General features: G+C 39.2%; 1 protein-coding gene across 1 annotated transcript in view; it reads left to right on the top strand.

Annotated features, from left to right (window-relative positions):
- LOC124616289 (neural-cadherin-like) overlaps positions 1-25599 on the top strand; it is a 966400-nt gene that overhangs the window by 731154 nt on the left and 209647 nt on the right. Inside the window, exon 8 of the mRNA XM_047144591.1 lies at positions 19274-19743. Coding sequence (XP_047000547.1) covers positions 19274-19743 — 470 coding nt within the window. The remainder of the gene's footprint in view (positions 1-19273; positions 19744-25599) is intronic.

The raw sequence follows: 25599 nt of genomic DNA, 5'->3' as shown, positions 1-25599 counted from the left end.
TTTTTCATACAGCAGAATGTTTTAAGGACAAACATGTTGCTAAAATTACTTGGTTTTCCAGTTAAGTGATAGTGTTGAAATACTGTGAAATTTTAATGACTGCCATACTCACCTTCAAAGTTTAATCCTAGCAACATCAATGGAGTTTCACGAACATATAATACCAATTGGGAGAGGGAGGGGGGTACATTTTGACCATATGAACAAAAATAATTTTTTTTTTACTTTTCTTTACTTTTTATAGCAGCATGCTTTGTTATAAATTTACTGTCTTCCAATTAAGGTCCAGAACCTGAAAATATGTTTCAGCACTTTCTTACCAATACCAGCACATTTTGAACAATGGAAAGTAAAAGTTCAGACAGGTACAACTAAAAGACACTTACATAAAGCTTCTATCCACAGCCTTCATCAGTAAGAGACACATGTACCATTCACACACACAAGCAAGCACACCTCATGCACACATGACCACCAACTTCAGCATCTCGGGCTAGAATGTAACAATCATGTGGGATGCAACAGCAATCTGGAGGGGTTGGGGAGGGGGAGGGTATAGTAATATACAGGTGGGGATTTATTTATTTATTTATTTTATTTATTTATTTATTTATTTATTTTATTTATTTATTTGTTTTATTTATTTATTTATTTCTTGTTCCGTAGATCCAGTTAGTGAGTCAATCACAAGGATATGGAACGTGTCAAATTGTACAGGTTTCAATTTAAACTTACAATAAATACAAGGGCAATTCAATGACAAATTGTACATATTTTAAGTAAGACATACTATAAATACAGTAACAGATACAATGTCAGCTAGATAACATAACAACCATTTAACAGAAAAAGGAGTTTCAAATAAAGGTTAAAGATAAGAGCACAAAGTTAAATCAGATATTAGGCCTACAAGAGTAAATACATGTACAGCCAATCTGTTGTTACAAAAAGTGTGCTAATGCCCAAATGCACAATAAAATCAATTGAACTACTTCTAGACACAGTAAGTTTAGTGATGGTATACATTTTCTTTCAGATATTCATCCACAGTATAATAAGATTTCTCTGTCAGGTAATCTTTGAGAACTTGTTTAAATTTTGGCAGTTCTGTATGAACACATTTGATATGTAGTGATAGATCATTGAACAGCTTAATGCTGGAGTAGTAAACTCCTTTTTGTACCAGAGTGAGACATTTCATTTCGAAATGTAGATTGTCTTTGTTTCTGATATTATAACCATGGAATTTACTGTTGTCTTGGTAGATGGAATAATTTTTGCACACAGAGGTCAGCAAGGAAAAAATATACTGTGAGGCAGTTGTTAGGATACCTATCTTCCGAAACAAGTGACTGCAAGAGTGTCTTTGATGGACCCCACACATTATTCTGATTGCTTTTTTTTGGATGGTGAAAACTTTTTTTGCAAGTGGTTGGTTCCCCCAGAATATGATAGCATATGGCATCAATGAGTGGAAGTAGCCAAAGTAGGCAACCTTAATCGTGTCAACTTCAGCCATTGAAGAAATTACCCGTAATGCAAATGTTGCCGAGCTAAGTTTTTTACATCGATGGAGAATGTGAACTGACCAATTACATTTACTGTCTATGTAAGCACCCAGGAATTTTGTATCTTCAACTTTCTGTATTGGTTGATCTCTACATTTTACGTTAATTTCATCGGGATTACTTTGTAATGTATGGAACCTCATATAATCAGTTTTACCTGCATTGAGTGCGAGACCATTTGAGGAGAACCAATTTAAGATGTCATTAAAAACAGTATTTGTAGTTTGTTCAAGATCATGATCAATCAAATCGTCAATTAGAATTGTGGTATCATCGGCAAACAGGGTAAATTTGCTGTTTGTCTCAGAACAAAGAGGAAGATCATTAATAAAGATGAGGAAAAGCAGTGGGCCCAAAACAGAGCCTTGAGGCACACCACATGTTATCGTGCCCCATTCAGACGAGGCAAGTTCTCCAGAAGAGCCATTTAGCATTACTGTCTGCTTCCGATCCTGTAGATATGATTGTAGCCACAAGCCAACAGTACCACCTAAACCATAGTATTCTGCCCTTTTCCAAAGAATTTGGTGGTTTACACAGTCAAAGGCTTTCGTAAGATCACAAAAAATACCCACTGGAGACATTTTTTTGTTAATGGCTTCCAAAACTTGGTTGCTGAAAGAGAATATTGCCTGTTCAGTACAAAGACCGGCAAGAAAACCAAACTGATTTTTGCTTAAGATACTGTGGAAGTTGAGATGGTCTACAATCCTCCTGTGCATGAGTTTTTCTAGAATTTTTGAGAAGGTAGTTAATAGGGATATTGGGCGATAGTTTGTAACAATGCTTCTATCACCTTTTTTAAAGAGAGGAATCACTACAGCCAACTTAAGTCTGTCAGGGACAATCCCATCTTGTAGGGATGCATTGTATATGTTGCATAAGATGGGACTAACAAATTTATAACAGTGTTTCAGTATTTTACTAGAAATATTGTCCACACCAGCAGAATGTTTATTTTTTAATGATCTAATTATTCTTATGACATCGCTTACAGTAACTGGAGGTAAGGATAACTGTGGGATTCTGTTGCTAATAGCTTTCTGTAGGAGGGACAATATTCTTCCATAGAACCATTACAGCCTGTCTTCTCTGCTGCTCTCAAAAAGTGGTTATTAAATATTTCTGCAACTAACTCAGGTTTCTTTATGATACTGTCCCCTGTTTTAATCTCTACCTGAGACATGTTCCCTGTTGTCCTGCCAGTTTCCCTCTTTATTACATTCCATATAGTTTTAATTTTATTTTCTGAGCTTTCAATTTCTGATTTTATACACATACTTTTAGATTTATTTACAACCTTCTTGAGAATGCTACAGTAAAGTTTGTAGTGTTGTTGTTTCTTTGGATCATTACAAGTCCTGAGAGAACTGTATAACATCCTCTTTGTTCTACAAGATGTTATTATCCCTGTAGTGATCCAAGACTTCTTGGCATTGCCTATATGACTATTTCTAACTACTTTTTTTGGGAAAGATGGACTCAAATACAGACATGAATTCATTTAAAAATGAATTTTACTTTTTGTTTACATCTGTTTCCCTATAAACTGGGCTCCAATCTATCTTTTTTAGGCTATCATTGAATTTTTTAAGGCCCTGTTCATTTATTATCCTAAAAGATTTCCAAGAATGCTCGGAACTGTTGCACACACTGATGTAACTGAGCCTAAGCAATTGACCACCATGATCAGAAAGGCCAAGGATTGGATGCACAGTGATCTCATTGCATTTAGACTTATCTATAAATATATTATCTATCAGACTTTTACTGTTAACAGTAACCCTAGTTGGGAAATCTACTATTGCCATCAGATTATAAGACTCCATTAAATGTACTAAATCAGCTTTACTATTGCTCTCATTTAGGAAATCAACATTAAAGTCACCAGTAATTATCAAGTCCTTGGACTTTGAGTACAGTATGGATAATAAAGAATGTAAGTGCTTAAGAAATACATTCAAATTCCCTGAGGGAGATCTATACAGTGCTAACACTACAGCCGTGAAGTCATTTACAGTAATCTCAACACCACATCAATTTGTTGCTCTATACAATGGCTCTTTAAATCTAATGCATTGTAAGATATGTTGTTTTTTACATAAATTACCACTCCACCTTTTTCCATGATGGTTCTAGAGTAATGCGCTGCCTGACAGTAACCACTTAGCTGTAACCTTTCAATATCTTTCACATGATGTTCACTAAAACATAATACATCGGTATCTTTTATTCCTTGTGGTTCCTCTAACAGAACAGTAATGTCATTTACTTTATTACCAAGTCCTCCCACATTTTGGTGAAAAATCGTCATTTCTTTGGAATTAGAGACAGATGTAAACTTTTGCCTAAAAAATTATCTGCAGCTACAGACACAGTACGTTCATTACTAACAATTTCCTGAAACATTTGAGTTTGAAGCCGAGTCTGACTTGATGGCTGGAGCCATTTAAGTGCGATTGGTTCCAACTTTGGGGTACATTTGTGGACTTCTTCCAATATTTTTGTTTTTAAAAGGGTACCTAATGCTTTTTTTCCTGATCTGTTCAGGTGCATACCGTGTTTTGTAAATAATTCTCGTCCAAAACTGCTTATATCTACAACACAAGTATTTTTAAAACGCTTACACAACTTTGCTAACTTAGAGTTGGTTTGTGAGATAGCCTCATTTACACAGGATTGTGGAATTAAGTCAGGTCTCTCTGGAATGTTCACAACAAATACCTTAGACTGATGAAGCGCAGATATTTTCTTCCTGAGCGACTGTATGACATCATTCCCTTCGTTGCAGGCAACGTTGTTTGAGCCACCTATTAAGATCACACACTCGTTTTTTACTTTTTCAGGATCACACCCCGCTACAACTTCTTAAAGTTTAGCACCTGGCTTCACAATTCCACAAACATCGGCAGCATTAAAACTGCTTTTCACTATATCAGCCATGCCTCTACCATGACTATCAGCGAAAATGTGAAAACGATTTGTTGATGTTTCACTCACAGCAGACTGGATCACACCACTGCCACTTTCATTGCTGTTAACTGAACGTTGTGGCTTTGGAAGATCAAACCTAACCTTTTTCCGATAGTTTATCGGTACACTCTTCTTATGATGGTTTTCACTTTCTGTGAGACTATTACTAGAACAAAGTACATCAAAATTGTTTACATTCTTGAACCTCGAAACATTTGCTGTAGACGAAGTTTTAGTGCCGATTGTTTGACGCTTGTTGTGTACTACCTTCCAGTCTGATGATTTATCAGTGTCATTTTGCACCAATGTAGCCATGTTCTGGCGAAAGTTTTTGTCCTTCTGTCTGTCTTGAAGCAATGGATCTATGTTTCGCTTCACTTCAGTTCTATATTTTCGGACTTCAGGCTGTCGATTTCTATTCTTAGACTGCTGATTACACATTGTAAACTAGCAACACGCTCATTATACTTTAATAATTCACTTTTGCACCTTACACACGAATTTTTAACGGCTTCACTGTAACTTATTTTTGGAGTAAAATCGCGGATATCTACACACGTCGCCATCTTGTACTGTCTAGTAGAGTGTGCAGGGACTAAACTGCCAACAGGCACAGTGTTAAGAAGTTGTGAGCTGGGAGGTGGGGAAAAAAAGGAGCAAAACAGGAAAAGATGGGTGGATGCCTTGGCAGAGGGCTGCAAATAAACAGGTTGTGAGGTGAGAATGGGGAGGAGATGTTGGACAAAAGGGATGAAAACTGTTGGGTGGAGGTTGTGGGGACAGTATGTTACTGTAGGTTGAGGTCGGGATAATTATGGGAGTGGAGAATTTGTAGTAAGGATGAGTGCTGCTGCACAGTCCGGAAAAGCTGGTGGTTGAGGGAAGGGTCCAGATGGCTTAGGTAGTGAAGCAGTCACTGAAATAAAGTCTTTTATGTTGTGCCAGAGGTTGGTCTACTTTACTCTTGGCCACAGTTTGGTACTGGCTGTTCATCCTAGTGGTCAGGTGGTTGGTATTTACACCAATATAAAAATCCCTGTGGACAACCCAGGTGCGAAACCTGCCCAATCCACCCACCCAGCACATCCTATTCCAGTCCTATCACAGATTTTTCCTACACCATTAGGGGCCTGTCTACTTGCGAAAGCAGCCACGTCATTTACCAGCTCTCCTGCAATCGTTGCAAGGCTTTTTACATTGGCATGACTACCAACCAGCTGTCAACCAGGATGAACAGCCAATGCCAAACTAAGACCAAGAGAAAAGTAGGCCACCCTGTGGCTTTCTACAGGCCATTAGATTACCTCAAATGATGTTAAATGGTCAAATGTAATCATAAATATGCATCAACATAATAAAAATGATGATGATCATGTACTCCACTAGAACTGTGTACTGCCTGCACCTATATAAATCTGGTACCGAGTCTTTCACTAACCAACTATCCTGACTAGCCAGTTACATCTCAAGGCATGAAAGTAGTATCTCAATGAGAACACAATGAATGAAGCTCCCTGCATGAAGTTCCTAGACATACAGTTGGATAATAAGCAATAGTGGCACCAGGACATGGAAAAGTTAAACACAAAATTCAGTTTGCCTCTGTTGCACTTCAAATTGTGTTGAACTGCAGATGGAATTGGTGGCATACTATGCATACTTTTTGATATGGTCTTCTAGGGCAATGCATCTAATGTCAAAAAAGTATTTAATTTACACAGCTGCGCAATAAGAATACTGTGCAAAGCTGATATAAACTGATGTCTTGCAGCAGCATGTTGAGGGACATTTCTTACAATTATTTTCCAATACATATATGTTTTAATGGTATTCTTGGTCAATAATAGGGTGGATTTAGTATAATCTGTGCAGTACACAACCATAATACTAGAAGTAAAGACTATGCATCCAATCTAATGTTCAGAATGTGGTTGTAAATTCTTTATTATTTATGGCAGCAAGACATTGAGCAGCAAAACTGAAAATTCCAGATATTCACAAACAAGTTAAAAGAATACCTCATTAGTCACTCCTACAATTTAACAGGTTTATAAATTTAAATTATCCATAACTCTAATGTTTTTACTAAATAATACTCATTTTGCCAGTACATAGGTAGCTATTGGTGGTTTGTGTAAAGCTATATAACAGCTCTGTTTGAAGTACTGGGTGATCAAAAAGTCAGTATAAATTTGAAAACTTAATAAACCACGGAATAATGTACATAGAGAGGTAAAAATTAACACACATGCTTGGAATGACATGGGGTTTTATTAGAACCAAAAAAAACACCCCATACTGCTAGACATGTGAAAGATCTCTTGCGCGCGTTGTTTGGTGATGATCGTGTCCTCTGCCGCCACTTTCGTCATGCTTGGCCTCCCAAGTCCTCAGACCTCAGTCCGTCCGATTATTGGCTTTGGGGTTACCTGAAGTCACAAGTGTATCGTGATCGACCAACATCTCTAGGGATGCTGAAAGACAACATCTGACACCAATGCCTCACCATAACTCCAGACATGCTTTACAGTGCTGTTCACAACATTATTCCTCGGCTACAGCTATTGTTGAGGAATGATAGTGGATATATTGAGCATTTCCGGTAAAGAACATCATCTTTTCTTTGTTTTACTTTGTTATGCTAATTATTGCTATTCTGATCAGATGAAGCGCCATCTGTCAGAAATTTTTCAAACGTTTGTATTTTTTGGTTCTAAGAAAACCCCACGTTATTCCAAGCACGTGTGTCAATTTGTACCTCTGTATCTACATTATTCTGTGATTTATTCAGTTTTCAAATTTATACTGGCTTTTTACAAAGTAGCTGCTTTTTATGAGGGCAGACAATGTAGGTGGAGAGAAAAAGCAACTGTTGGAAAGTTACAGTTAACTACATATTTCAGGCACAACTGCGATTTAATATAGTTGATTACTGGTATAAGCCCTTATTGATAATTTTCAGATGTTTTCACCTTAGTTACGGTGTGACATACAAACTTCTTAACATAAACAACTGAAATGCGTGACAATGAAGTTTATAAATTACCCTCTGTTTGAGAAAGCATCAGTTTGTTTCCTGTTGTAAACAAAATGATTTTTAAAGCAGAATTTTACATGCCTATTTGACAGAGCTGTCTCAGATTCATTTTATTGCTATGTATTGACAGGGACAGCAAAACAGAAAGAGTAAGCAGTGTCCCAACAACAACTGAGCAGCTCTGCTGTGTGATGGTAGTAGGCCATGACACGAGTCGCTGCTGGAGTGCTGGTTACTTTTCATGTTTGATTTCCCTGTTAACACATCTCAATGAAACACATATTTCAATAGATTAATCTGTGACCACTCTATTGAATGGGTATGTAAAATTCCACACTAGAAATTAATTTTGCTTGTTTCCTTAGTAATTAATAATTTTGTTTGTAATAGGAAACAAACAGACACCTTTTGTTACAATGGAGTGTAGGTGCACATGCGCATGCGATCGCGCGCGTGCACACACACACACACACACACACACACACACACACACACACACACACACACGTGCCTATGTCCCAAAATCCTAAATGGTGCCAGCACAATGTCAGTGCTGTATTTCAGCAGGTGGACTAGGTTAGGGTAGGGATTGTGCTGGGTAGGACAAGTAGAGGGGGGAGCATGTGTGAGGCAAGAAGAGGGGTTGGAGGTCGGTGGCTAGCAGCTAAGAAGGAGACAGCTGATTTGCTGGATCTGAATGTGGGGAGGGAGGGTTGATAGGTGCACGGGCTAGGTATGTGTTGCATGGGTGTTGCAGTTGGTGGGAATAGGTATACACTGCAAGTGACCTGAATTTGGAGGGACTGAACTGGAACAGCTGAACCACATCCTTTGTCAAGGCCTTGATTATCAGTCATCATGCCCTGAAATGAGGGAATTCCACCCCGAGATTCTTCCCACACCTCCTTCAGTGGTGTTCAATTGCCCACCCAAGCTACACATCCTAGTCCATCCCTATGGCACTCCCACTCCCATCCACTTGCCACAGGATCCTACCCCTGTGGAAGATACAGGTGCAAGATTTGTCCAATATACTCACCAAGCAACTCACACTCAAGTCCTGTCACAGGTTTATCCTATCCCGTGAGAGGCCAGACCATCTGTGAAAACAGCCATGTCATATACCAAATCTGCCACAAGCTTTTTACATGGTGGTGTGACTTCCAACCATCTGTCCACCAGGATGAATGGGCACTGCCGAACAGTTGCCAAGAACAAAGTTGATCACCCTGTGGCACAATATGCCACTGAACGCAACATGCTTAATTTCAATGGTTGCTTCAGAACCTGGGCCATCCAGATCGTTCATATCAGCTTCTCTAAACAATGCAGGTGGATGTCATCCTTGCAACAGCCCCTTTGCTCATGTAATTGTTCTGGCCTCAATCTCTAGTAACCTACTGTCCCCACACACTCCACCCAACAATTTCCCCTTCCTCCATCCTATACCCTTCCCAGGCACCTTCAGTGTGAGCTGCTCTTCACCGGCTCCAACACCATGCATCCCATTCCTCGCCCATGCACCTGCCCCCCTAGCTGTCAAACTAGAGGCATCTCTATGAGCTGTTAGCCACCCATCCCACCCCGTCCTCCTGCTTCCCCCCCCCCCCCTCTCTCTCTTTTCCCGTACCCACCCCATCTGAAACAACCCCCACCCTCAAACAAGTGCACCTGCCGAAATGTAGCACAGGCATTGTGTCTACCCGGCACAATGTAGGGGCCCAATTGCATGCATGCGCGTGTGTGCATGTGTGTGTGTGTGTGTGTGTGTGTGTGTGTGTGTGTGTAAACACACATGCACTCTAGCTCAAGAAAAAATTACGCCAAAAGCTAGCAAGTTCTCTTTCTATCAATCAATTGTGATAGGGTTTACAGAACACAGTCTCTGAGTGAAAGACTTAAAGGTTGGGGCAGACTGAAGGCTGCATTTGATACTCTGAATGGCAATACTTGTTCTACCTTGAGAGCCTTCTCCTGCTCAGTACACTCTCATAGTATAGCCATTAACTCCAGATACCACACAGATATGAGCTCATGGCCCACATCCTTACATACAAGATTACAATGAATATGTATTTATGTTTCTGACAGTGTACCCTGAAGAAGAACAGAAGCTGAAATGCCAAGCTACATTGTTCAACTTCTCATTTCTTCCTCCATCCACCATTCAATGCCTCCAATATGTGGAGAGAGGGTGTTTGAATTTCATGTAGAAGCTTCCATTGCTGTATTAAACAAACAAATTAAATTAAATTAATCTTCCAGAAATCAGAATTAATGAAGAAAATTCTGAAGTAGCTAAAATATAAATGGTGGCTGGACAGAGTGTCAAATATAGTAAAATAAAAACAAGAATAATTTTAAAAATTGTAACAATTTAAGGAAGAAAATAATCAGCTACATAGCATTAGTACCTATAGCAATTATAAATATATGAAAAGGTGGAGTAAAATGCAAAATCTTATTCAGATTAAATACAACTTCTTTTTTAAGAAAATAGACTCTTATTGTTAACATGTAACAAGGGCAGGAAAAAATTGTTTCATTTTATGGCCAATTTCATTGTCACTTTCTTACAATTTAAATTTTATTTTTGCCAATTTTGAGTTATTTTTCCTATTTTTGATATTAGTGTCTGATTAATTATTTTTGAAAGTTACTGCATGTTCTTTATTTTTGTTTTATTCCATTGTTTTACAGTGTTATGTTGAAAATGAAAACGTTGTACTTGATGGTTCAAATGGATCTGAGCACTATGGGACTCAACTGCTGTGGTCATAAGTCCCCTAGAACTTAGAACTACTTAAACCTAACTAACCTAAGGACATCACACACACCCATGCCCAAGGCAGGATTCGAACCTGCGACCGTAGCAGCAGTGCGACTCCGGACTGCAGCGCCTAGAACCGCATGGCCACTGCGGCCGGCGTTGTACTTGATATTAAATTTTACTATCATAACCTTGTCGTTATAGAAAAAAAGAAACAATTATGGTAAACCTATTAAATCTAATTAATTAAAGAAAAAAATTACTCTTTAACTATTCAATTGGAAGCTTTCAAAAGAAAGCCCTGTGATAACTTGAAAGTTCTTTTCTGAGGCATTATGATACTGGTCAGTCAATACTGCTCTATGTTCGTGACCAGTAAAAACAAGCATATTTACCTGCTGACTTACAGAAGCATTGCCCAACCATGGAACCAGTATTACTCGATGTGATACCACATTCATGGATCTAATTCCCTCACTGGAAACTGTCCATGTATGGCCTCCACCGAGTGTCTAATTAGCCAGCCACTTGGCCCACAGCCAACCAGCTGTCCTGTAACTTCCATCTCTGCATTCAGCCAAACCAGCAGCACCACCATTCACAACCAGGAAGAACTTAACCTGCAGCACACTCCCGATTTGTCTTGCCGTTGCCTCCCACAGAGCACAGCCTTGTGAGTCCAGTGCCATAAGCTCCATGAGCCACTATGCTGTCACTCACAGCTGATTCTTACATGCTGACCATGGTGACTCAGGATTCTGCCTGCCTTATGTGCTTGACCTGCTCAGCTGTCACCAGGGACTGCAATTGCTAGCCAAGAACCCCTGCCTTGTGGGACTCGGCAGTTATGAATGCTATGAGACAATCCTACTTCAGTGATTAAATGTAGACACTGATTGAACCTTCCTGCTGGTGGATGAAGTGTAACCTTATCCCTTGTTGTATTTTGCGAAGGCTGCTTTGGACTGTATCTGTCCATACAAGCAAAATTTTATGAGAATTATTATTTTACAGCATATTGTCTAGTCCTATTGTGACAAAGTGGTTTAAGCATTGTGTGATGTATCACAGCCCGGTTTTATGGGTATGTAATTTTTGTCATTGAGCTGTTGTGTATGGTAAACTATATTTCTGTATGAGTCAACTTTGCTGTTGTAGATCTGAAGATAGAAATACATACTGCAAAAGCTACTAATCCAGTAATTTTGTTGACATTGTGATCTTGGAAAATAAATTGGCTTTCACAAAAAGACTACAGAATAAGTTCCTGGACTGAAAGATCATGTCAGGTATCCAATATTCCTTGTTCTCCAAAAGTGACTCTTTATTTTCCAATCACTCATGTTCCATGTTTATTGGCTTAATAAACTGCTGTTCAGCATTACCTAAGGACATCTATAAGTGTTCTCTCCTTATGGTCACCAACACAAAACTGGCAGCACGGATGAAAGTTTTATGATACATGTCACACTTATAGTTTTTGTTGTTTGTCAGTACAATGGTCTTCCCCAAACAGGATCTGCTGCAGAGTTGCAGCAGGCAGACTGCGGACTTCCAAGCTGCTCTGGCATCATGTTAGGCACCTGAAGAAATGCTTCTTCCTCTGCTGCCTTGCTGTGGCTCTGCTCCGCATCCCTCCGTGGTGCCTCCTGCATTTCCAGTGCCTTTGCTACTGGCAGGCACCGCAATTACCCACCCACCACCCAGCACAGTGCTGCCTGTTGCAGTGACAGCCAGCCTGCTGCTGGCCCACACAACACCTCCCTGCACATTGCTGGTCTGCCTGATCCTGTCACCTCCATTTCCGGTCCCCACTCCACCAGTCTACCAGCAGCTGTCGTGCATTTTGCCAGCCTGCACACCACAGTTTTTACACTGCTGGTCCACCCATCACCAGTCTGCCCACCCCCAGCCCCTGTGCAAGTGGTCATGTTTTGCTGGCATGTTCCCATCATCATCTTCATGCACCAATGTACACCTTGACATTCAATCATGTCCTTATGTGGCCAAACATACCTGCACACAGTCTCCTTTGCCTGCTCCTCAGATCCTGTGGTGGGTCCTACGATGCAGGTCCCTCCAATTCCTGCACCTTGGATCCTGCCAGCTCCTGTTTCGTTGCCACTAGCACATCCAGCACCACCTGTTTTGACAGCACAGGATCTCACTTCTAACCATTTTGACACTGGCGTCATTGCTCAGCCATCCCCTACCCACAGACTTCACTGTCCTGTTGGCTTCTCCCATGACCCCCTTCATTCCCTTGTTGTTTCCTGTCTCTCACAAATCACCTTGCTCTTTTCCCACACAGCACTGCATCAATATTTTAATTTTCCTTCTCTTCTTCTGAGCACTCAAATGTGTGCCAAGCACTTCTGCAAGCCCCAACACATGCTAAAGTTCGTCTGTGGGTTTCACTGTGCACCCCTGTGCCCCTCAGTATGCAAATGCTCACACTCATGCATGCTCTACCGCACAAGACCTCTCTTTTTCTCTCGTGCAATTGCTTCCTATCAGTTACTGGTTCACTTCTTTATCTTTTGTGTTCCATTCAATTTCTTGGCATTTCTTCCACTATGGGCCTTACATTCCATTTCTTACTGGTCCGGTCCTCATGCACAAACCTGGTCATCAAGCACTGTCACCATCTTGATTACACTGTGTCCTCACCCAGCAATCACCACAGAACTCCCCAAAGTCACCAGCAATCACTGCAGCACTTTCCAAGGCCATGTCTCTTGTGCCTCATGCTTTTGGTCACACTCCTGCCAGGAGGCACAGGTTAAGCAGATGCCCAGAGGAGGCCAGGTCTTGCATCTCACATTTTATGCACCTATAATGTTTTCAGGGAGAGGACTCTGCACAATGCTGACATCATCCAAGGGTCTACACCTGGAGGGACACCATCCTCATTCACCACCAGCCCACTCTTGTTCTCCAGCTGTACCCAATGCTGCTTTCTCTGCTTCATGGAGCAGCCATGGTTGGCCTTTTTCGTGGGGGCATTCTGCCATGCCCTCACCACAACATCAACTGCCACATCCTTACCATGGTCTTGTGTCTGGTGCCTCTCGCCTTGCTTCCTCAAAATAGCTACACCAACTCTCCTTTATGGGAAGAAGGGGTGAAATATCCCAGTACAGCACCCCTGCACAATTCAGCACCACATACAACAGTCTGGTGGCTGTCTCCCCACAACTTGGATGTCAGAAAACAAACACATGTCCATGGCTGGTAAACATAAGCAAATTTACCATCCAATTTACAGAAAATGCTGCACAACACCATAGCACCAGTATCATTCTATGCAGCGCCATATTCATGGACCTAGTTCCTATACTTGTCACATGCTACTTAAAAACACACAGGCACAGGTTAAGTAGATGCCCAGAGGAGGCATACACAGAAAATTTCCAAGTGGCATGTGACAAGTGTAGGAATTAGGTCCATGAATATGGTGCTGCCTGGAGTGATACTGGTGCTATGGCATTGTGGAGCACTTTCTGTAAATTGGCTGGTTAATATGCTGATGTTTGCCAGCCACAGACACTTGTGGCATCTACTTAATCTGTGCCTTCCCCACAGCCCGCCAGCCATCCTGCTAGTTTCATCTCTGCAAGCAGCCAAATAAGCATCGCTGCCCTTCGTGGCCAGGAAGGACTTCACCGGCAGCGCACTGCTGAGTCACCTCGCCATCGTCATTAACGGCCATTGCCTGCCACAGAGCAGAGCCTCATGAGTCCAGAGCCTTATATTCCATGAGCTGCTACACTGTCATTGTGTAACCACTACTGACATGGTGACCACAGCCTTACTGGACACTGCCTGCTTTATGTCCTAAACCTGCTCAGCTGTCACCAGGTGCTGCCATCGCTCACCATGGACCCCTGCCTCATGGGACTTGGCAGTTACAAACACTATGAGACAATCCTACTTCAGTGATTAAATGTAAAGTCTGAGTGAACCTTGTCAATTGTCAATACAGTATAACCTCATTCCTTATTGTCTATAAGTGACTCTTTATTTTGTTCTTGTCATCAAGCAGTGACTCTTTATTTTGGTCTTGTCATCAAGCAGTGACTCTTTAGTTTCCTCTTAGTCATGTTCTGTGTTTACCGGCCTAATAAACTGCTGTTCATCGTCTGCGGCAGATCAGTAAGTGTTCCCCCATTGTACCAATACGATTTATCCTAAGATATTGCTCTAGTGTGTGGCATCTATATGTATCAGAACTAACATTGGATTTTGAAAGCATATAAAGATGGGTATCATAAATGGTCAAAGGTTTGATTGGACAGTTCTTGTGTCCAGTGGGCACAATCTTGTGTGGATCAGACATGTTGCCATAATCAAGTGTGTAGATGAACTGATCTGGGGCGGGGGCACATGGCTAATCCTTTACCTACAATTCCTGTTGGCCACTCCATAAGCCGTCCACAGCAGAAGGTATATGTTGGCAGCCAGCGAGGCAGCTGCACTGATAACTACTGGTCAACACTCAGTGGGGATCCCGTCTGTGGCAGCCTGCATGTTGGCACTCCATCCAGACTGAAAGAGATCATAAATTGAGGAAACAAAATTTTAAAAAACCATGGAATATCTCCTTTATCTGAAGGAGGAAGCTCTAAAAAGAAGACAACACATTTGCCATAGAACCATCAGATCTTGACACACCTTTCTTAAATATTTGGACTTACTAGAAAGATAAAGAGTCATGCTAGCACTAAAATTGCTCTAATTATTCAGTGTAATATGAATGGATCCAAACTCATGTAAAAGAACTAAAGTGTCTGGTGCTGCAAAGACTCTTACTTACCAATCCCACTTATCACTAAATTACAAGTAGTTGCCATCAGCATGCTTAGGATAAAGCTGTCCTCAGTTTAAAAGTTTCTTTGAGCACAACAGTGATTTATTAGGCTTGATCTTATTCGAGACAATTCCTTTCATTCCTCTGATGTGTAAACTGACTCGCCATGCTATAGGGAATTTATAGTTTGACTTGAGCTAAAAGCATGGTGGAAATAGGCATTTTTCACTTGTACAAATCATTTCAACAAATGAAAGATGCAATATGTGACAGAAAAATACAGGGACTAATTTGAGATTGAACTCTGGACGTTACGATTTGCAGTCTCAGACTTACTGTCACAATCACCGTTTATACACGTGACCACAAGACTCCCATACTCATAGAACCTCTCAGCTCCTTCCTCCATTCTTCATCCTAGGATATTCAGATGCGTGTAACACGCTATGGATTTCTGCAGACCTGCCCCAAGGATAAAGCCATAGAATACCTTATCCTCACCTGTCTACCGAACAGAGTATGAGTGACACACATAGGACTACAACAGGATTTGTGTAAACCACAGATATTTCCTCCTCGCCCATTTTTTAGATACTGTTCAATGGGGAGTTTGCTAATATTGAAATATTTAAGGTAAAGTCTTGCTCTTACAAACATTTATTTGCCATTACCTTTCCAGTTTGTGTGTACACCATCTTTAGATTCTGTGGTACATTGAAATAACAGAAAATGAACCAACAGCGCAAACAGTTAATTGAAACTCATAAATCAGAAAAGAAAAGTTAACTTAATGGACATTGTAACTTACATTACTTTGAAGAAACTAAAACATTACAAAGTTCAGTTTGCATGGGACAATCCTATGAAACAAATGATACATTTTTAATGTCCATCCTGCATGAAGTGCTAACTGGATGTGTGTGGTCTGTAAGAAGACTGAATGTCCAGCAGATGACAGTGACATATGAAAATTACCAGACATAAAAACAATTTAGAACAAAACATACATGCTATTATCAAATAAAGTAGGCATAATGTCCTTTCCTGGATATGAAGCACCAAAAAAAAAGAAGAAGAAGAAGAAGAAAATGCTTGTAAACAGCTAAAATTGTGAAACAATGTAGTCACAATGTAACCCATCAGAGAATGTATAGACTGACTGTCAAATATACAGCATTAAATGAAAATAAGAAAGGAAATTACCATTAATGTGTAAAACAGATACACAACAGAGTAATCACAAAAGTAACCACCAGCCGTGTGGCTAAGTGGTTCTAGGTGCTTCAGTCCGGAACCACGCAGCTACTACGGTCGCAGGTTCAAATCCTGCCATGGGCATGGATGTGTGTGATGTCCTTAGGTTAGTTAGGTTTAAGTAGTTCTAAGTCTAGTGGACCAATGACCTCAGATGTTAAGTCCCATAGTGCTTAGAGACATTTGAACCACTCTGAACAAGAATAACTATGTGCACATTGATATGTGTGCTTTTCATTGAGCTTAGTTATAAGAAGAAAGATATAATGTTGTCTCAACTCAATGTTATGTTGAAAATTGTATACTAAACTCAAAGGTAAACAACTTGAATACCACAAAGAAAGAACATTCTTCATATAAAACGTGAAATCTTGTTAGAGGTTGATGTTTATTCTGTTCTGTACTTATGTTATTGTAATAATGTTTTGATCATATAATCATTTATTTGTCATCCCTCATGAAATTTCATCGCACTCAGCATAATCAGACTATCAACCTGAAAAATATAGAGCATATAGAACAGTGGTATGAATGAGTCATTTTCATAATGAATGCCATATAATTTGAATGTCTAGTGAGGAGGGGACACTAGTGCTGATTTCATCTCTTATGTCATTAAAATTTGCACTCAAGCTACCATTTCTTAATATGGATTCATCTCGCTGAAAGGATGCCTGCCACATGGATGGTCCATTAATTTAAGAATAGGATGAACTGAATGTCTGATAACCAATAGGTTGTGTATGAATGGTAAGACAATGTACAGGATGAGGTGGATCACCTTACTTAAGTTATTCATCAAGGCACTTCAGCATCCATTTCCAGATCATCCAGTTAGCTTTGAACATAATGTGTCCATTGTTGGAGTGGAGTTGCCACCAGGCAAATGTGGGAGCATGTGGGGCTCTGCAGAAGTGTAAAAGTATCCCATCAGCAGGAAATCGTGCTTCCACTTAAATTGCAGTAGCAAAACCATAAGTGGAATAAGGGAGAATAAGAAAGATTTTGGCTGGAATTCCTGAATTCCAATAACCACATCACACTTAACACACAATTTTGAGAGTCAATAAAGGATTTCAGGCAAAAAAAGTACACATTCTTGTATGGTTATATCAAGAAACATCATTGTGTTGAGTACACTTATAGATAAGACTCACAGAATGGCAGAGCAGCTTTTTTTCTCTTTTTAAAAATAAAATAGTTGTAAGAATGAAAACTTCCTGAGTCAGGCACGTACCAGAATTTCAGGCAATTCACAGAACAGTGGAAGTGATAAGAGTGAGCATTTCCAACATGTTACTACACAGTCACCCTGGACTTCTCTGTCTGTCGAATGCGGAACAGCCCCAGGACCAAATGAAATTCATTCTGCAATGTTGCACCATTTGTGTTTTGTGCTTAAGATGGACTATTCAATTGTTTTAATAAAATATTATCTCATGGACAATTGCTATGCACTTGGCAAGACTCATACCAGTCCGAACAGTTACTGGAGTGTTGCCATCACGACTTTTGGGCTGATAGTGAACATTATCTCATACGGGTTCTTGAATGCTGAAACCTCTGGTAACTATTACAGTGTAGATTCAGATGGTATCATTACACCATTGGTAATTTAATAGTGATGGAGGCAAATATTCAGGAGTTTTTCCTAGACTGGAATTACACTAATGTTTTCTTTGTCCTAAAAAGGTGTACAACTCCACTTGAAGGTATACATTTCTTGTTAAATGGTTTCTGTTAATGGCTGATTTATCAATCTTTTGCTCTCCATCTATCATCACAACCATAACACAGTAGTTATACTTGACTGTGATTAAGTTATCAGTCTGTTCTGAAGTGTGTGAGAAAAGTAATGAGACTAACTTTTTATCTACCCAAGTTTTTATTTTTTTCAAACAATATTGTCCCCTTCAGAGTAGTTCCCATCAGTAGCTATACACTGGCAGAGTTATTGTTCCCAGTATTGGTAGCAGCTCTGAAAGGCTTCAACTGGTAGAGCCTTTAAAATGTTGGTCAAATTCTTTTGAATGTTCTCCAGAGTCCCAAAATGATGTTCTTTTGCGACATTTTTCACTTTCAGGAAAAGAAAAATCACAAGGACTCAGGTCAGGTGAATAGTGGGGCTGTGGAATAAATGTCTCTTGAAGTCAGAAATTCTGTGACAGAAGTGACTGTGTGATTCAGCATCCATAAGTTTGCAATGTATGGTCTTTCTTGAATCACTCTTTTCCCAAGCCTTTCAAGAACATCTTTGTGAAACACTTAGTTGATAGTTTGTCCTGGAGGAAAAATCTTACAAGTGCACACACATGTTTGACGTTTTGTTGGTTCGAGGTTCATCTTTAACATGTTCTTGACCTTCCAAAAATGATTTGTGCTCCTGTAAAGAAATGTTCCCCTTAGGCCTGTTTCAACTTTTCAGTGGTCATGCTCATGGATTCCCCCAGTTTAACACAAAATCTGATGGCATAATATTCCTCTAAATTTCACTGTTCCTTTTATGTAACACACAACAAAAACACAACTTCACTGATGACGCCATCAAAATCATGTGATGGCTATGCTGAGCTCAAACTCAGACAGAGCATCTGGAAGGGATGAACACACTGGTCTACACAAGTAGAACAAAGAAGCATTGTCTGATCTCTCACTGTGTTGTCAATCTCATTACTTTTCTCGTAATGATCTTTATATATTTACTTTACATCAAGGAGTGCATGTATTTAAATGAACATGAGTTGCTACTAGTTTGTACCAATACTTTTATGTTATTTCTTCAAATAATTTTCTTTCTTCCTATTTACAGCTGAAGCAGATTTCTCAATCTTATCAATTTGATATATCTGTTTACTCTGCAGGAGAACCATCAAAGACTGGGACTGCTACAGTACGAATTTACACAAAGAACAAAAATGATGAAGAGCCTAAGTTTTCTCAACAAGTTTACACACCAAATGTTGATGAGAATGCAGGACCCAACACTTTAGTTACTACAGTTGTTGCTTCTGATAAAGATGGTGACAATGTGCGCTTTGGTTTCGTTGGTGGTGGGACATCATCTGGACAGTTTGTTATTGAGGAAATCACAGGTGTAATACGTCTCCATGGTAATGAAATTTCATTAGATCGTGATAAATACGAACTGAATGTAACAGCAATGGATGATGGTTCATGTTGTGTTAACGGGGATAGCACTATTCATACAAGCACAGCTGTTGTTGTTGTTTTCATAACTGATGTGAATGACAACAAACCAGTTTTTAAGGACTGTGGAACTTACTCACCTAAAGTTGAAGAAGGTGCACCAAATGGAAGCCCTGTCATTAAGGTATTGTATTTAAAAGCAGTCAAGATGCTACTATTTTAAATATTGATGGCATGTAATAAAATGAGATATTGCCTGAAGGGGAATATTTAAAAAAAACTAAAAAATACCAATGCATTAACTGTGATACTAGAAACCTGAACAAAATTAAAATACGGCACATAAATGCATGTTAACCACTCACCATGTGTCAGTAAGAAAAAGAGTGAATGAAGAATTACACTACCGAGTGAAAAACATTTGTGTTTGTAGGTAGCAACATGTAAATAAGAAAATTGTTCTGTGTCATTCATGATTCTGTTTCTTTCTTCTCTTTTTTTCTTCTCTCCAACTCATATCCTTTCATTGTTTCATTATTTTACCCTTGATGTTCTTGGGCTATTTCTTTCCACTGCTTCAGCTGTACAAGTCTGTTAATTGGTATTCAGTTGTAGTTCCCTTTCCTCATTATTTGTTTTTCATCACTCCCTCTTGCTATCACTCATGACCACATCATTTCAGTTACCAAGCATAGAATCATTCCTATTTAATTTTGCTGCTCATATATTTTTAAAAATATTTTCCAGTATTTTACGCATATCTATGCAAAATGACATCAAACCAAATAAAGAAAAGACTGCTTAATTAAAGTAGAAGAATTAATATTATTACACTATAGTGGCCTTTTATGCAGGTAAAGACAGATTAGGTTATAAAAATAAAATATTTCAAGGAATTAAATGGAAAATAAATCTTAACATTTTGAACTAAAAATATGAATTAGGATACATTGCAACTCACTGCATAGGAGAAGCACTGAACAGCAGATAGACACATTTAAAAGTTGACTATTGAATGTTAGCTCTCAGACAAAGTCCTTCAGCAGATAAAAAAGACACACATACACACAAAACTCACAAGACAACTGGCCACTGTTGTCTCAAAGGGGCCACGGCCCCAACCACCATGGCCACAATGTCAGCAGACAGCATATGTCTTATCTTCATCAGATGAAGGACTTTGTCTGAGAGCCAACATCCAACAGTCTACTTTTAAGCACCTGTCTGTGCTCAGTAACTCCTCTGAGCAAGTCTATTCCAAAGTCATTCAGTTATTCCATCCCAGATTTTCCACTGTTTAAAGTTACAGACTGTGACTGATGCAGCAGGATGAGCCCAAAACAAAACTAAAAATTGTATGTAACATAATTATTTCCAACTTCTTTTTTATTAAGGAGTTCTTTTTCTCTGAATCTTTGTCTCCTTTCCTTCAGATGCACAAACTCCAAATAACAAAAGATTGCAACATGTTTTCTTTGCTTTGCATGTCAGTCATTTCAAATAGCTACATTATTATTATTATTATTATTATTGTTGTTGTTGTTATTAGTAATAGTAGCAGCAGCAGTGATAGTATTTTCATTCATGCATAATATACAGGATGTCAAACAAATGTCTCACTGATTTTAAAATTAAATAACGTGATAATGAAAATTGATAGAAGAATGTGACAGACAGTATGTTTATTCTGAAAGCTGTAAGAATTTTATACAGAAGTTTAGAAATAGTAGCTAGAAAAGCTGCCAACAAATGGCACTATAACTGCAATAAATAGCACCAATAAATAGTACTTTCAAGCACAGTATGATCAGTTCCTCTGTTATAAATTGAACTGACATTAGTGTACCAAAAGGAGAGGTTCAAACTGTGTATTCCATTGAACAATGTGTGTTTCTGGTACTGCAATATAACACGTTAATACACAGTAATGTGACAAGGAACAGTTCTGAAATATGATTTAAAGATATAAAAGGACCTGATGTGAAAACTACTCACAAGCATTTCACCAAATTCAAATGAACGGGCAGCATGGCAGATGGTCTCATTGGGAATGATGGCCCAAGGCCAGCTGTAGTTGCTCCTGAAAATGCCATCACAGTTTCTGGCCTTAATCAGCAACATCTGAGGAAATCTGTCTGAAGAATTGTAACTGAGACTGCTTTGAAGAGTTTCAACACACATGCAATACTGAGAAACAGTCTACACATGTTTCCATTCACCAGGTTTGTTGCATCGCACCAAACAGGTGTTTCACTTTCTTGATGAACACTTTGGGGATAGATTCATTGCTTTGCACTATCCCAAATATACTGGGGCAAGTATGTATTGGCCCCCTTATTCACCTGATATACCCCATGTGACTAGTTTTTGTGGAGCACATTGAAAGACATTGTCTACCGTAATCATCCCACCGTGCTGGACAAAACTGAATCCTTGATCTGCAAGGCAACTGAATCCATTTTTGTTGAAATACTACAAGATATGAGGCAAAATTTCGTTTTTCATTTGCACCACTTCTCTACTGCAAAACGTGGATATTTTGAAAAGTTTGTAATGTGACTGCAAAGACCCCTCGCAGGGGATGAGTTTGTTTACTATAAGACAGTCGAAATGATGGCTGGTGGGCGTGAGCGAATATGGGAAATGCCCTTACGGTCACTCCCATCAGCCACTGCACAGAGTTTCAGTTCGACAGCTCGAAGTGCTTGAGTACATGCAGGCTATGAGCTGTATAGTGTACAGCACCATCTGTTAACAACTAGCTATCTTAAATGAATTATTGCTGACAAAGGGAAGAAAGCTAGAGGGTTTTTTATTTTATTATCGTATTTACTCGAATCTAAGCCGCACTTTTTTTCCGATTTTTGTAATCCAAAAAACCGCCTGCATCTTAGAATCGAGTGCAAAGTAAGCAGAAGCCGGAAGTTCTGAAAAATGTTGGTAGGTGCCGCCACAACTAACTTCTGCAGTCGAATATATGTAGCGCTACACAGGCATGCAGTGCAGGCACAAAGAGAAATACTGGTGCAAAAACCTCTGCATCAGTAAATAAATTAAAAAAAAAAAGATGGAAGACGAGCTTTTTTCTCCGCCCCGTGTTTCGACCACAGCATTTTCATTATCCAACGAAGTAAATACAAATTCCGTATTGTTCATCTTCGAATGTAGCAGCATTTCAATGTACTACGAAAATCCGACTGGCAAGACTGTTTGGGAAGACTGTCAATAAGGCCAACTCTACGTTCTGAATTTTTTCCTAGCTGTGAGAAGAGATGGTTGCTAAGAAGAACTTTTATGAATTGTGAATCACATGCAGTATTCTCTTCAACATAAGAATAATACGAATATAAACATTTTGCCATGTATTCTTTCATGTTTGCTGCTATCTCATTTAAATCCTGTCTGCCTAATAAACTACGAAACTAGAGCAAGATAACAGCAAACACGGAAGAATATACGTATCATGTTTATATTCGTATTATTCTTATGCCTAATAGTGATACAATCAGAAACGAAGCACGGCAGTTGACTAGATTTTTAAATCTAAGATGACTCTAATTTCTATGCAGAATGTAATGTACTAAAGAAGCGTCTGCAAAGATTTTCAAACGGAGAAAATTTTTTGTTAAACTCTCGTTCAGGACATCTTCTATCATACGCAGTCTATTATTTGGTTCTTGTTGATCATTATCAAAGAAAGCAGCAGTGTAAGTAACAACAAATGGCAGTCTCTTGCCATTGTTTCGCTAATGAGACGATTCCTCTCTCTCTCTCTCTCTCTTTTTTTTAATTAAAAAAAAGTGGCGTTAGCGTGCACAAAAGCAAGTCATGCCGCGAGCGGCGACATGTCGTTAACACTCATTATCAGAATGCGACAAACAATGCATGACACAGTACAGTAATGCATTTTCAGCTTAGAGTGATGTAAACACCTATAACAAAGAGAACGGCACTTATCAGATCAAAGAAAAATAAGCAATCAATTCAAACTAGACGAAGCACTTTAAAAAGGAAGGCTACCCGTATAAATACGGACGGAGCGCCTGACGCACAGCAATTGCTCCTGGCAAAGCTTAACTGCTAAGCTTACGACTCAAACCAAACTACTGTAGCTGTATCGTCATTCATTCGACATAAATTGTGTCTCATCTTACAATGAACCAACTTTGTTTCGATTCGGAGGTGGGGCCTAAAACTTTTCTCTCCCCTTGAATTTCGAGTCTCAAATTTCAGGAGCGGCTTAGATTCGGGAAATTTTTTTTCCTTGATTTCGAGTCTCATTTTTCAGGTGCGGCTTAGATTCAAGTGTGGCTTAGATTCGAGTAAATACGGTAGTTTATTTTTAAGTTTCTGCTGTTTGACTATTAATTGGCAGAAATTCCTTTCAAAAACATTTATCTGACTGTAGCCCCCAAAGGAAAGATCATTAAAAGCCAGAGATGTTACTAGCTTTCTCTCTTCTTTGTCCAACTGACAGAAGTTGGGAGAGCAGTGTGCTGACCACATCCCATCTATATCCGCATACGGTGATGCCTACGGGGGGCTGAGGATGACACAGTGGATGGTCAGTACCATTCAGCCTTCAAGGCCTATTTGGATGGTGCTTTTTTTTCTTTTTTTTCCAAACTGATGGTTAATCTGCTGCGTAGAATACACATTTCCCTGGAACACTGTCTTTAGGTGGACAAGCTGTTTAGGCCAACTACCAGGTCCTGAGACTTTGTGAGCTCTTTGTGAAAGTGTTATAACCACAATCATAGTTTAGGACAGGTGATGATTGTAAATAAAAATTGGTATGAGTAGTCTGACAATAAACAGAATGCCCCAGAGAGCCATCATTCTTCTGTCTAACCAAAACATCCAGGAAATGCAGATAAACATCTTTCTCTGTTTCCGGAAAAAACTATATGCTCTTATGAATGTAGCTGATGTAGTGTAATAACTGTATTAATTTATCTCTCCATGAAGCCATGCTATGAAAGAATCGTCCACATACCTCCAAAACAAAGTTTGTTCAAGTGTCACTGACTCTCTAGCACTCTTCCTTCATAGTACGACATAAAAAACTTGTCTCCTTGTAGTATTCTTGGTTGAACATAAAATAGAGTCAGGAAAGAGCATGCCAAAATAAAGCCTAAAACTCATTACAATTGGTGTCACAGAACCTGTGAGGACCTTATCTGGCATGGAAGCACTGCGTGATAGGATGTACATCCTTCCTTCATATTATGAAACCAAGGTATTTGACATATTTCTGGAAGAATTTTCATGTCTTGGGCACACCCGTAATGATGATGTCATTGAGATAATTGCAGTTCAAAGGAATGTTCTGTGTTAACTATTCCAAATGTGACTGGAAAACTGCAACCAGCCAGTTGTACTGACCTCCTAGGTGTAGAGGTAATGGAAAGTACACATCAGATAGATTGATTTTAGTATGGCATTCACTTTTCTTCAGTTTCTACAACAGGTCATCCGACCACAGAATTTGGAAAGTATCCATTGGGCATTTATAGCTTTAAAATTGCCATGCATTTGGAAAGAACCATGTGTTTTTTTTTACAATGACTAGTGGAGATATCACTGGCTGGATGAGACAGTCTCTCTAATTCACTTTAACAGCATCCCATAATACATGTGGATTGGGTGTGCATGCACAAAGTGAGGTAAAGCTGCCTGTTATAAAGGAATTTCCACTGCCACATCCATAGCTTCCAGTCCTGTGTTAAATAGATCTGTATATGCAGCAGTTAATTCTTGTATGCCTTGGAATGGATTCTCAGATGATACGAAATGCACATTTTCTAATTGAGAAACCAAGCTGTTTGAATACGTCTCAACTAAATATGTTTTTGTATTGCTAGAACTAATAGCCAAGAATGGAAATTTCCTAGAAATTTTTTGTAAGAAACTTATCATAAGCAGTTACTTTTCTATGAAACGGTTTTAGTATGGGGGAACCTAACATGATATAGATATTACCATTTATGATAGATGATAATGTATCAGTATATGCAGTGACTGCATTGCTACAAACTTG

The sequence above is a fragment of the Schistocerca americana genome, chromosome 5 (assembly GCF_021461395.2).
Source record: "Schistocerca americana isolate TAMUIC-IGC-003095 chromosome 5, iqSchAmer2.1, whole genome shotgun sequence".
NCBI classification, from domain to species: Eukaryota; Metazoa; Arthropoda; class Insecta; order Orthoptera; family Acrididae; genus Schistocerca; species Schistocerca americana.
The sequence above is the reverse complement of the archived record's forward strand: the minus strand, read 5'-3'. Positions and strand labels throughout refer to the sequence as shown.